Source organism: Erythranthe guttata, chromosome 9, assembly GCF_056151865.1.
Source record: "Erythranthe guttata isolate IM_541 chromosome 9, IM_541, whole genome shotgun sequence".
NCBI classification, from domain to species: Eukaryota; Viridiplantae; Streptophyta; class Magnoliopsida; order Lamiales; family Phrymaceae; genus Erythranthe; species Erythranthe guttata.
In genome coordinates, this window is record NC_142541.1 from 12,227,265 (window position 1) to 12,239,140 (window position 11,876).

Here is an 11,876-nt window from a genome sequence, read left to right on the forward strand (position 1 = left end):
ACCATTCGTCAGATTCCGAGGAATGAAAATCAACGAGCTGATTTCCTCGCTAAGATCGGGTCGTCAGTTATCGATTGTGTTGAAAGAAAGATATCCATCCTCATCGCCCCTGTCCCGATCCCATGGGTCATGATCCTCGAAGAAGGGGATGCCGACTGGCGACCTCATTTGTTCGCATATTTTCGAGGAGAGCGAGCTGAAAATGCCAGAGAACAAAACCGTTTGGCATACAAAGCTCGGCATTTTTACGTTCGGAGTGGAATACTATACAAAACAAATTTCACCACTGTAGATGCGCGGTGCTTGGGGAAAAAGGAATTGGAGCATGTCCTCGACGAAGTACATAGGGGGGCTGCGGCGAGCATGGAGGAGCCCGGGCGCTCATGCAGAAATTGCACCGAGCCGGGTATTACTGGCCCGGTATGAAGAAAGACACCCACCGTTATGTCAGACGATGTATGCAGTGCCAGAAGTTCGCCCCTCTCATACATAAACCGGGGGAAGAAATGATCATCATGAGTGCTCCCTGCCCCTTTGCACAATGGGGGATCGACTTGGTGAGGCCTTTTCCACAAACGATAGGAAGAAAGAAATTCCTTATTGTGGCGGTGGACTATTTTACCAAATGGGTTGAGGCAGAAGCCTTATCAAAAATATCAGAAGACGAAGTCATGCACTTCATATGGAAGAACATATGCTGCCGGTTCGGCCTACCTCGGAGCATTGTGTCAGATAATGGCACCCAGTTCAATGGGAAGAAAATCCGAGCTTGGTGTGAGGAAATGAAAATTAAACAGAAGTTCGTAGCAGTCGCACATCCTCAGGCCAACGGACAAGTAGAATCAACAAACCGAACCATCGTAAATGGCCTCAAGAAAAGGGTAGACGAATTGGGGGAAGTTGGGTGGACGAGATATCATCTGTCCTATGGTCTTATCGAACAACTGTCAAAGCTGCTACCGGCGAAACGCCGTTTCGTTTGACTTATGGGACTGAAGTTGTTATCCCAACCGAGGTGGCAATGGAAACACTCTGCATAGCCACATTCGACAACGAAAAAAATAATGACGCCCTGAGAGAGAAATTGAACGAGGTTTTCGACCTACGAGAGAAGGCTTACCTGCATATGGAACGAAGTAAAAACTTAATCAAAGCCCGGTATGACAGATGAGTCCAATCTTGCACCTTCCAAATCGGTGATTTAGTTCTTCGCCGAGCAGATGCCCTCAAAAACACGGGCAAGCTAGAAGCAAATTGGGAAGGCCCGTATACAATTGCCAAGTGCTTGGCTGGCGGTGGATACGAGCTAATAGACATGGAAGGCAAAGCTCTGCCACGGGCATGGAACATAGCTCATTTGAGACGCTTCTTCGCGTAAATAAAAAAAAAAAAAAAGAGAAAAATGGGGAAACACACTTTGTTAAGCAAGCGCTATCAATAAAGTACGATTTACAAGCTGGGCTAGGCCCCGTGGTTTTTTCTCTCCTTATTTGGAGGGTTTCCACGTTAAAAAATCTCTCTCTGTCACTTGTTCTTTGCGAAATGAGTCGTTAAATCGAGCTGATCTGATTACAAAACGAGTCGTTAAATCGAGCCAAATCGAAAATGAGTCGTTAAATCGAGCCAAATCCAAAATAAGTCGTTAAATCGAGCCAAATCGAAAATGAGTCGTTAAATCGAGCCAAATTGAAAGTGAGTCGTTAAATCGAGCCAAATTGAAAGTGAGTCGTTAAATCGAGCCAAATCGAAAATGAGTCGTTAAATCGAGTTGGACTAAATCACGACATGAGTCGTTAAAGAGGATTCAAAGAAATCACCAAAGTATAAAACGAACTGCTAAATCAAGACATAGCCTAAAGAAAGTCAATAAAGTAAGCCGGGGTAGGTGATGAGCCATTAGTCGAACTGACTAAAATGGTTCCTCAACAATATTGATTAAGGTCTGCCAAGCGGATTCCCAAAAATATTGAGACGCTAAGTCAAATAAAGATATGAAGGAAAATACGAAGTTTGTGCGAAATGTAGAGTAAATCATTATAACAAACTATGATTGTACATAAGTAAAATAAACGAGTCACTGAAGCAAAATGCATCGCATAAAAAGAAATTACATATTACTAAAAGCATTGTTTTGAACGAGATTAAGACAAGAAAATAAAGGCAAGACCGAAAATACATTGTTCGAAAATACACATCAAAACACTCAGCCTAAGCAGTCTCGTTTCTCGTCTCGGTGGGATCCATCCTCGCCTCGTTTGGGTTTTCCGCGGAAGGTGGTAGAGTTAAGGCAGGATTTAGCCGTGCCTCGTTAAGGCTAGCCACCGCCTCGACGGTCTCTACGTCCCCGACATAATCAGTAATGATCACTGATGACGTCCCTTGCCGGGAAAAATCTTCAACGAGCTCCCGATACACTTGCTTCCACCACTCCAGGTCGGGGTCTTCATTCACATCCCCCTTAAGGATTAGCAAACGGTATATATCGTTCGTCCCACGACGGAACTCATTTCAAATTCTTAAACGACATTTAGAAAAATCCGTTATTTTTAAGGTTTCGACATAGTTTAGTATAAGAGATAGCATTAACTCTTGAAATTAACAATCACCAATCTAACAACAGTTGATTGACAAAAAACAAAAATGAAGCCGCTTTCTCAAACCCCAAAATTGGAGACAACAGATATACCAGATCATAAACAAACACATACGCATTTCTTCAAGGGACTAAACAAACGGTTCATCATAGATTTAAGATCATGCGAAGGGTAAAAAAAAGGATTTGCGTACCTGCTTGGCCTTGTAGCCGAGGCGGCGGGCCTTGTCGGGGCGAGTGGGGTGGGTGACACGTACAACAGCGGGAAGCTGACGGTACTCCCAACAGCGAACCCTAAGCAAAAACCGCATCACATCGGATTGCTTCTTCTTCCATAGCTCAGAAACGTAAGTGTAGGCACCTGCAAATTAGAAAATGGAATCAAACTCGCTATTCCTGAAGAAAAAAAGAGGGGAATTAGGGTTCGGAGGAAGAAGAAAGTAATACCCACCACTCAATCCGAAACCACGCAGCATAAATACAAATCATTAAAAAAATAGATAAAATAAAGTTAAAATAAATAAATAAATAAATATATATATAAATAAAAAATCATCCTCTCCTACAGTGCTACCTAATTACTCCATAAATTATACCAATATAATTTTTGACGGAAGAGGGCGGACGGAGGACGGCTGGCGGCAGAGGTCTGGTGGCGACGGAGAGGGCTGACGGCGACAGCGGCAAGGGCTGGCGGGAGACTTCTGCGGCGGAGGGCTGACGGGATCGGCGACGATTAGGGTTCACGGAGGAGGGCTAACGCCGGTGGGCTGACGGGGAACGGCGGGCAACGGACGGCGGGCAGCGGGCGGCGGACAGCAGGCGGCGGACAGCAGGCGGCGGTGGGCTGATCGGAGGAGGGGAGAGAGAAATTTTAGAGAGAGAAGAGAGAGACAGCAAAGTGAACGAATTAGGGTCTGTGCAGAATAATTAATCTAAATTTTGCGACGTTTCTACATTAACGTCGCAAGATAATTTTTTTTTAAAAGGAACCCTAGCGACGAATACCGGTTTACGTCGCCACGAAATTCAGGAAAAACAAAATTGAAAATATCTATTGCGACGGTTTCTCCGATCCGTCGCAAACAAAGATATATATTTTTTTTTAATAAAATCATGGCGACGTTTTTTCGCATTCCGTCGCCATATATTAATTATTATTAAATAATTGGGCATTACTAGCGACGTTTCAACACAACCGTCGCAACGTATATTATTTTTCTTTTTTTAAAAGAATTATTGCGACGTATTATACTGTTTCGTCGCGAGTTTTCAAATATAAAATTGCAAAATATGTAAATCGTGCGACGAAAGTTCGGTTTCGTCGCAAGAAAAGTTTTTTTTTTTTTATACGTGCGACGTTTTCAAATGTTGCGTCGCGACCTAGAGACGATTATCCAAACCGTCGCTAGGGTTTTTAACAAAACCGGGGTTTTCCACAAAAAGCGACGATTGTAACTCATAAACGTCGCAAACGTGCGACGAACATAAAACCGTCGCTAAATAAAACGTCGCCAGTCTTGCATTTTGGCCTAGTGTTCGGCGAGATCTTCCTCGATTAGTGGAAACTCGATACCGGCTCCGCTCAACCGTTTCTGAACAGCTTTAACGGCAGCAGAGAAGAAAAAACGGGCTAAATTCGAGGCTTCCCGAGTAAAGGTGGTCGAACGCCAAAGACGATAGAAGAAACGGCGAACAAACTCTTGCATGAAACGGAATCCCTCCGACGATCCCGGAAACAACCTATGCCCTTCTTTCACACCTTCGGTGAAGTTGGAGGATGCTTGTACCCCGGCAGCGAAGAGCTCGTTCGTGAGCACCTTCATTTTTTCCTCTAAACTGGCATTATGGGACGCCAATGAATCATTCTCCGCCTACAGGACCTTTTTCTCTTCCTGCTCTCGCCTCACGTCCGCGAACAGCCCTTCTTTCGACGACTCCGCCAATGCTAAGCTCTCTCTCAGACCTCGGACCTCCTTCCGAAGTTGAGTAACTTCTTTCTTCTGATTATCGTACGCCTCGCGCGAGACGTCATCCCAACCTAGTGGGCCCGAGAAAGCAATGGCGAATTGCTATAAAAAATAATAATAATGATTAAGATTAGTTATAAACCGAGGTGCAAGTACAGCCACGTTCGCATATGAAGAGATTAGTTGTTACCGACCTGAGTAATGTTGTGCAAAAGTAGCTCGAGTCGATCGCCTTTACTCATTTGACGGTAAAAGGCAACATCTCGGGGGAAAGCCAAAGCCCGACACGCAGCAATGGCATTTTCCGCGTTATGGCAAAGGTGTAGTGCGAAATTTGGTAGAGGATGCGAACCGATCGGCCCAAGGGCTTGGTCTGTTTTCCTCTTTTTCGAAGGAGGCTCTTTCTCTAATGCCTCTTCGGCAGCAGGCGGGGACGAAGAAGAAGCCACAACTAAGGCCGATGACTGTTGAGGAGGGTCAAAGTCTTCGATCCGCACTCCACCCCGTGGGTGTGTGAGTCCGGCATTTTTCTTTGTGGCCTTTGGTTTGGAAACACCCTCTTCTGGTTGCCTTTTGTCGGAGTCAACGGCCAACGGGCGCTGGAACTCGGACGGTTGGAAGCCAGGCTCTGGCTCGGAAGGGCGAGTTGCTGGTTTGCTGCCTCGGAACATCCTCTTCATCCTTAAGTCTGTCCATGAAACACGAGAAACATAAAGAAGGAAAGCGAGGTAAGTAACTATCGATATCGATCGGTATAAGCATGGTAAAGTATGAAGCGACGAAATAAGAATCCAAACAAACAAAGCCGAGGTGGGACTAGTGGCATATCTATACCTACCTAAGTCCGCCCGAGTTAGAGCATGCGTGCCGTTGTCATGAAAATAGAAGTGGCGAAGCATCGGTGGAAAACTGGTAAGGGTGTCAGGAAGAGCATAGCTCGGTTGAAAATGAGCGATCATTTTCAACAGCCAATCATCAATGGGTAAGGGTTTCCCTTTCTTTTTCTCGGGTAAAGTAGCGACCCAAGGGCATAAGTAAGGAGTACTGACAGGATCTTTGACAAAAAAATAATGACCTTGCCACCCGTCTGTTTTATTGGGTGGCATCAACACTTTATAGCCCGGGCGAGCAGAAATCGAAACATGGAAAGGGCTGGAGTGGGAATCACCCCAGACCAAGCGCAAATCATGCGAAACCCGGTCATAATAATTATAGCATGAGGGTGGAATTGATTGAGGGACACGTTGCATATTTGAGCTATTTCGGAAAACCAGGGCGAGATGGGAAAGGACATGCCGAAATAAAATTGTTCCGAAAACCAAGTACTAAAGTCCGAAGGAGGGTTGAGCGGGCGCTCATCCCGAGATGGAATAACTAGCTCGATATCAGAAAGAAGACCTATGTCGCGAGCTAAGTTAGCCAAATCCATTTTACTCAGAGTACTGGCCCCCCATTGATCGTCCGGCTCTCGCCCCTCGGACAGTGAAGGAGAACCACTCGTCACCGAAGATGGGAGGTCGTCCCTAACCCTCTTTTTGGAAATATTTTGAATCTTGCCTGAAGAAGAAAAACGAGGTCCTTCTTCCAAGGAAGAAGGGATGGGCATAATTTCGCTAGAAGAGATAGTAAGAGCTGGATCCTCATCATCCTCTCCGAAAGACTGGCCGGACGGCATCTTTTGACCAAAGGGTTCGGGGGAATAGGAAGACATATATGTAGGAATGGTAGGAAAAGACAGAATTGATGAAGTAAAGGAAAGAAAAAGTACCTTTGTTGAGAAGGAAAACGGACACGGGAAGCAAGGGCTCTTTTTCAAAAGCAAATCGTCGGAAAAATTACCAAGAGGAAAAGCACAAAGGTAGAAAGAAGGAAAAATTTTGGAAATTCGCAGAAAGAAAATATTTATAGGAGGGGAAGAAATAAAGGGATCAATCCTGGCCGCTCGTGTGGACGGACGAGATTCAATGTAGACGCCTCGAGTTTAGCAAAAAGCACCCGTTGAAATCTCGCAATAATGACCTAGGGAACTCGAACCGCCTATGCATGATGTCAGAATCATTAATGCAGGCGGGACGCGCGTGCATTCACCGAAAGAAAGAAAGACGCGAGCTAACACTTTGTACTCCATACTTATAAAACGAGAAAAAGACAGCGAACTCGTCTTATAAATAAGGAGTAGGGAGGAGTAGTTGATACGGGCCATTTTGACCGAAGTAAGTAAATACGAACTGAGAGAAATCGATATATCACCTGGGAAAGGACACCGAACGACGAACTGACATAACGGCCTAAACTTCGGGATGTAATTACTCGCAGCAGATGTTGTGGTAGAACGAAATAAACCAAATAAACTCTAAGCAGGCCCAAATTGTAAAGCCCAAGAAACATGAATTGAGAAGGGAGAAACCCTAAAAAGGAAAACGTTGGAGGTCAAGCAAAGAACACCTATAAAAAAGGGAAACTCCAAGAAACAGGGACACATATCTTTTAGCACACTTTCATATAGTAACAAAAAGCAATACTTTAGAAACCCAACTGACTTGATTGTCGGAGTTTCCCGCCGGATCACTTCCCAGCGTTGCAGGCACCCCGTTCCCTGCAAACCTTCCTCCGTTTCGTGAAGGAAGAAGAGCCCCACGGACCAAAAGAAAGAAGAGCCCCACGGACCAAATCAGCGTGTAATTGTATGTGTTTTGAAAACGGAAACGAAAATTAGCTGCTGAAATTTCATGTTTGTGCGTGTAATTGTATGTGTTCTGAGAACGAAAATGAAAATTAGCTGCTGAAATTCCATGTTTGTACGTGAAATTGTGTGTGTTCTGAGAACGAAAATGAAAATTAGCAGCTGAAATTTCATGTTTGTGCGTGAAATCGTATGTGTTCTGAGAACGAAAATGAAAATTAGCTGCTGAAATTTCACGTTTGTGCGTGAAATTGTGTGTGTTCTGAGAACGAAAATGAAATTTCATGTTTGTGCGCCTTTGTGTGCGTATGTGTAATGTGATTTTTCTTCTCTTATTTTGAAGCAACAATGTCCAATTGGCTTCGAAAGCTTTTCGTCTGCTTGGGTAAAGCCGGTGCCCGTGGGCCGTGCCGATGACAGCGATGCCGGTGCCCGTGCCGATGACTATCCGGAGAATATATTGTCGGAGGACCTTGTGAAGCACTCGTCTGGAGAATTCTCTATGGCGATGGTTAGAGGGAACAGACATGTAGAGGACCATTGCCATGCAGTGGTCAGCCCAGCCGGTACATTCTTTGGTGTTTACGACGGCCATGGTGGCTCCGCCGCCTCTCAATTCGTGTTTGAGCATTTATATACTAATTTCACAAGTTGCGTATTTCTCCCCCCCCCTTTTCTTTTTCTTTCTTTTTTTTTTTTTTTTTTTTTATTAATACAAAACGTTTTTCTTGTTTTTTTTGGTGGTAGGGATTTTACAAGAAGCAGGGGGGGTTATGTCTGCTGAAGTCTTGAGGAGTGCATTTTCTGAAACATAAAATGAGTTCATCGCGTTGATTCGAAAACAATTTTGGCGAATTCCAGCAATCGCAGCCATTGGATCATGCGTTTTAGTTGGGGTGCTTTGGGGGAACGATCTCTATTTGGCCAACCTAGGTGACTGTCGAGCAGTGATTGGTGGTTTAATGGAAGGACAATTGAGGGAACATGCGATGACTGTTGACCATAATGCTAGGTCTTCAAATATAAGAAAAGAATTACAAGAAGCGCACCCTGATGTTCCGGACGTTGTTCTTAAGAGAGGCGTTTGGCGGGTCAAGGGCAAACTTCAGGTAGGCGATGAATTTAGTTTTTTAATTTCTTGTTCTTTTAGCTAATCTAATTTGCTTGAATATTATTTCTGTGTTTCTTGCTTCTTGGACTTTTGCAAGTGACTTATTAAGATGTGTAGTTATTTTTACATTCTTTATGAAAGGTACATATTTGAATTCTTAACCAGATGAATTCTATTAAAACTATTATCCGGGTTGAATTAAAAAAAAAAAAAAAAAAAAGGATGTGTATTTGTTAGGGTTAGGGCTTCAGTTTTGGGGATTTGACGAACGAGGGGATAATATTTTGTTTTTTTGGTGACGAGAGCCATTGGGGATGCTTACCTCAAATTTCCGGAATTCTCTTTGAACAGATATCCAAGATATAAGCTCAACAAGCCTATTGTTCGACCAGTGGTGAGAGCTGATCCAGAGATAACGAGGACAGTTTTACACACAGATGATAAATTTATTGTCTTCGCAACTGACGGGCTGTGGGATGAATTATCCAATACAGCGGTGGTTCATATAGTTAGCGGGGAGCCTCGACTGGTATGTGATCGTATTTGAATACCAATACTAATTATGAATATTATAATTACTTGTTTGGTTTTTTTTTAATTGGTGTTTTAAGGGGATTGCAAAGACACTCATCAGAAGGGCACTAGAAAAAGCAGCAACCAGGAATAAGATGACGTACGAGCAGTTAAAGAGGCTGAACGAGGACCAGCGTGAAAGAAGAACAATCCACGATGACATGACCGTCATCGTGGTGTTTTTCGATCAAGCAGCACCGAGTGAGGAACCCGTGGTAAGCTATACCTTGGGTAATGCTGGACCATCAAGCAACCCCGGTGCTGGACCATCAAGCAGCTCCAATGCTGGTATAGTTCTTTATTATCACTAATAAGCTTATCCCAATTATGCTAATTTTCTTTGCATCACTATTATGGTTAAAACCTGATGAAACTGAGTGTAAACTCTGACGTTGATTACTATGATTGGCACTTTTTTTTCAGAAAAAAAAATCTTGTTAATTAGTAGACATTTTGAAATTTGAATTACATTAAGTGCAGCCTGTTGATTTAGTCCAAAAGAAAGAACTAATATACAAAAAATTCAATTTTGTATTTGCAGTTCAAGCTGTTCGTGGTATCTACAGGGCCGAGCAGCTGGTACATTGGAAACCCGAAGCTTGGATCGGAGTTCAGTGCTTCAAATCATCCATAATCAACCTGTAATTTCTTGGTTATTTTTATTTCATATTATAAATTCATTTCTTAAACTAAGAGCAATATTCATAGTCAACCTCTTCCTTTTTCAGTCAACTTCACGGGCTGGAGCTCACTGGAAATCTTGGCTATCAGCTGTCCAATCTAAAAACTTTGAAGCATATGTAAGAAATTGTGGTTTATGTAATTTTCGTTATTAATTCATTAGTATTTTGATAATGTTCTTGTGACCGATTTTGTGTAAACTTCATTTTGACCGGGACCTTAGTTCAAATAACATTGAAGGCTCAATCCCGTATTGTTTACCTCCAAACCTCACACACTTGTAAGGACACTACTCCACTTAGCTTGTTGCCTTTTAGAATTAATAATTCTAACTTCACATGCTTTTGCAAGAATTAGCTATTCTAAGTCGTACTGTACTTATTGCCTTGTGGATCTAAAAGAAATGTAAGTTAAATCAGTAAACCATATTCCTTATTTAGTAGGCATTATTTTTACTGATGATTCACATATGCAGTTTTACTGCTTGTCAACATACCATTAGTGGTTGAAGATGAATAGGATTTCAGCTCTTGATTTGCCCCTTTATCTGCTTATTATGCTCCTCTTTTGGATCAAAGACTCAACCAAGTTTTCTTGGTTTTTTTCCCATTTTCACCATTGCTGAGAATACAATCTCAATCGCCTTTCATCAGGGATTTGTCGTTTAATAACTTCACTCGAGATCTACCCACCTCATTCAGATCACTGACAAACCTTACAGGCTTGTGAGTTTTCGTCTTCTTCTTCTTCTTCTTCTTCTTCTTCTACATCCTCATTATTATGGGACACTACCTAAAAATGCAATTAAATGACAAGAGTTATAATTTTCAGGTTTTTCTTATCCAATCTCTCGCTTACTGACTTGTACGTCTTCTCCAATAAAATTTCATAATTTATTCCAATCTAGTTCAGTTGTTCATGTACTCACCTACTCCGATTTTCAGGAATATCGAAGACAGCCATTTCAGTGATGTTATTCCTGAAAACTTTCAAGCTATAGCCACCGCCTTGAGGTAATATATCCATTTATAAGCTTCTTCATTCCCCTCATAAATTTGAAACATTATATTTATTCAGGATTGGTGGGGTCGCTCTCGTTGCATCATTTTCGGCTATTGCACTTGTGGTGCAAAAACACCGCTCACGTGGGAAAACACTCGGCAGCTTGGAGAGCAGTGAGAATTCAATGAGATCTCTACCAATCGGCACAGTCCAAGGTGAAACACATGTCGTTTTAGCAAAACATAAAACCAACTGATTAAAATGTCTTGTGGATATTTATTTATATTTTTCTGAAAACTGTACACAATAGCAGAGCTTCAAATAACAACAAACAGCTTTGGTGAAGAAAACACCCTCTGTGAGGGTTCCCTTGGTTCTGTTTACAGAGCAGAGTTTCTAGATGCAGAGCAATCGTTGACGAGATGGGCTTCATCGAAACTTCACGACAGCACATCATTAGGACAGATGGTTGATCCAGCTATTATAAGAACAATCTCCTCCAAATCTGCCTCTCGTTTCGCTGACATCATATCTCCGTGTATACAGGTACCTCAAAAAACGCCATTAAGTAGGATTACCATATTGTTTCATTACATAAAATTTTACTGTCTGAAAATGCACCATCACAGCCTGAGCAAGAATTCAGGCCCACCATGTCTGAAGTTGCCGAGTCTTTGATGCTTCTGCCGCAAAAGCCGATTGCCCCAGATGGCCCTGAAGCTGACTCTTTCGATCGATCTCTTAGGTCAACCAATACCCGTTTCTGTGGATCACCTACTCTAAGCTGCTACTCTGTTTAAGAGTCAGTTGTAATAGCATGCACTTTGATTTCTTGAAAATTGGTGTGTGTGAAATATAGGGTACAAGTGTTAATAACACATTGCAATGTAAAACGGCATTTCTAAGTAAATAGACAAACACACTTTGTCACACCCAATTCTTTAGGTTGAGATAATGCAGTTGTTGATAAAATGTCTGATTCAGTAACATACAAAAACAAAAGTTTAATGCAAATGTTGAAACAATGTTGTTTGCTATTGTTCAGTACAAGGAACATCTAGTTATACATTTAAGCCACTACTGAGCAATGAGTTATTGATATAGATAGGTCTTCCATCGAACAGTTTCGAAAGTCTCTTCAACTCTCTCGTTTTTCACTAGGGCTGCTTACTGCAAAATTGAAGTTTTCTTAGAAAGTCAACTTTAAAAGTCAAACCCTAATATAGATTCCACTTTCGTAACTTAACATAAGATGAACTCACT

At 42.4% G+C, this 11,876-nt stretch overlaps 2 protein-coding genes across 7 annotated transcripts; one reads left to right on the forward strand and one right to left on the reverse strand.

Moving 5' to 3' along the window:
* Window positions 1-2,009: 2,009 nt before the first annotated feature.
* On the reverse strand, window positions 2,010-3,323 carry LOC148768115 (uncharacterized). The gene is made up of 3 exons (XM_088822906.1): window positions 3,190-3,323; window positions 2,788-2,954; window positions 2,010-2,457 (listed from the first exon to the last, which is right to left on the reverse strand). Exons 2-3 carry the CDS (start codon window positions 2,902-2,904, stop codon window positions 2,209-2,211), a joined length of 366 nt encoding a protein of 121 aa, XP_088679032.1. The 5' UTR covers window positions 2,905-2,954; window positions 3,190-3,323; the 3' UTR covers window positions 2,010-2,208.
* Window positions 3,324-5,310: 1,987 nt separating this feature from the next.
* LOC105974135 (uncharacterized) lies at window positions 5,311-11,543 on the forward strand. 6 transcript variants are annotated; one of them, XM_088822911.1, is made up of 13 exons: window positions 5,311-7,247; window positions 7,590-7,896; window positions 7,994-8,355; window positions 8,709-8,886; window positions 8,969-9,218; window positions 9,472-9,571; window positions 9,659-9,730; window positions 10,265-10,336; window positions 10,443-10,475; window positions 10,556-10,624; window positions 10,689-10,828; window positions 10,927-11,159; window positions 11,243-11,543. In XM_088822911.1, the coding sequence occupies exons 3-13, from the start codon at window positions 8,300-8,302 to the stop codon at window positions 11,411-11,413; spliced, it is 1,374 nt and encodes a 457-aa protein (XP_088679037.1). In that variant the 5' UTR covers window positions 5,311-7,247; window positions 7,590-7,896; window positions 7,994-8,299; the 3' UTR covers window positions 11,414-11,543. The 6 variants fall into 6 exon arrangements, with proteins under 6 accessions (XP_088679037.1, XP_088679034.1, XP_088679033.1 ...); XM_088822908.1 differs by having other exon boundaries at window positions 6,943-7,247; window positions 10,924-11,159; XM_088822907.1 differs by having other exon boundaries at window positions 7,037-7,247; window positions 7,590-8,355; window positions 10,924-11,159.
* The last annotated feature ends 333 nt before the right edge of the window (window positions 11,544-11,876 follow it).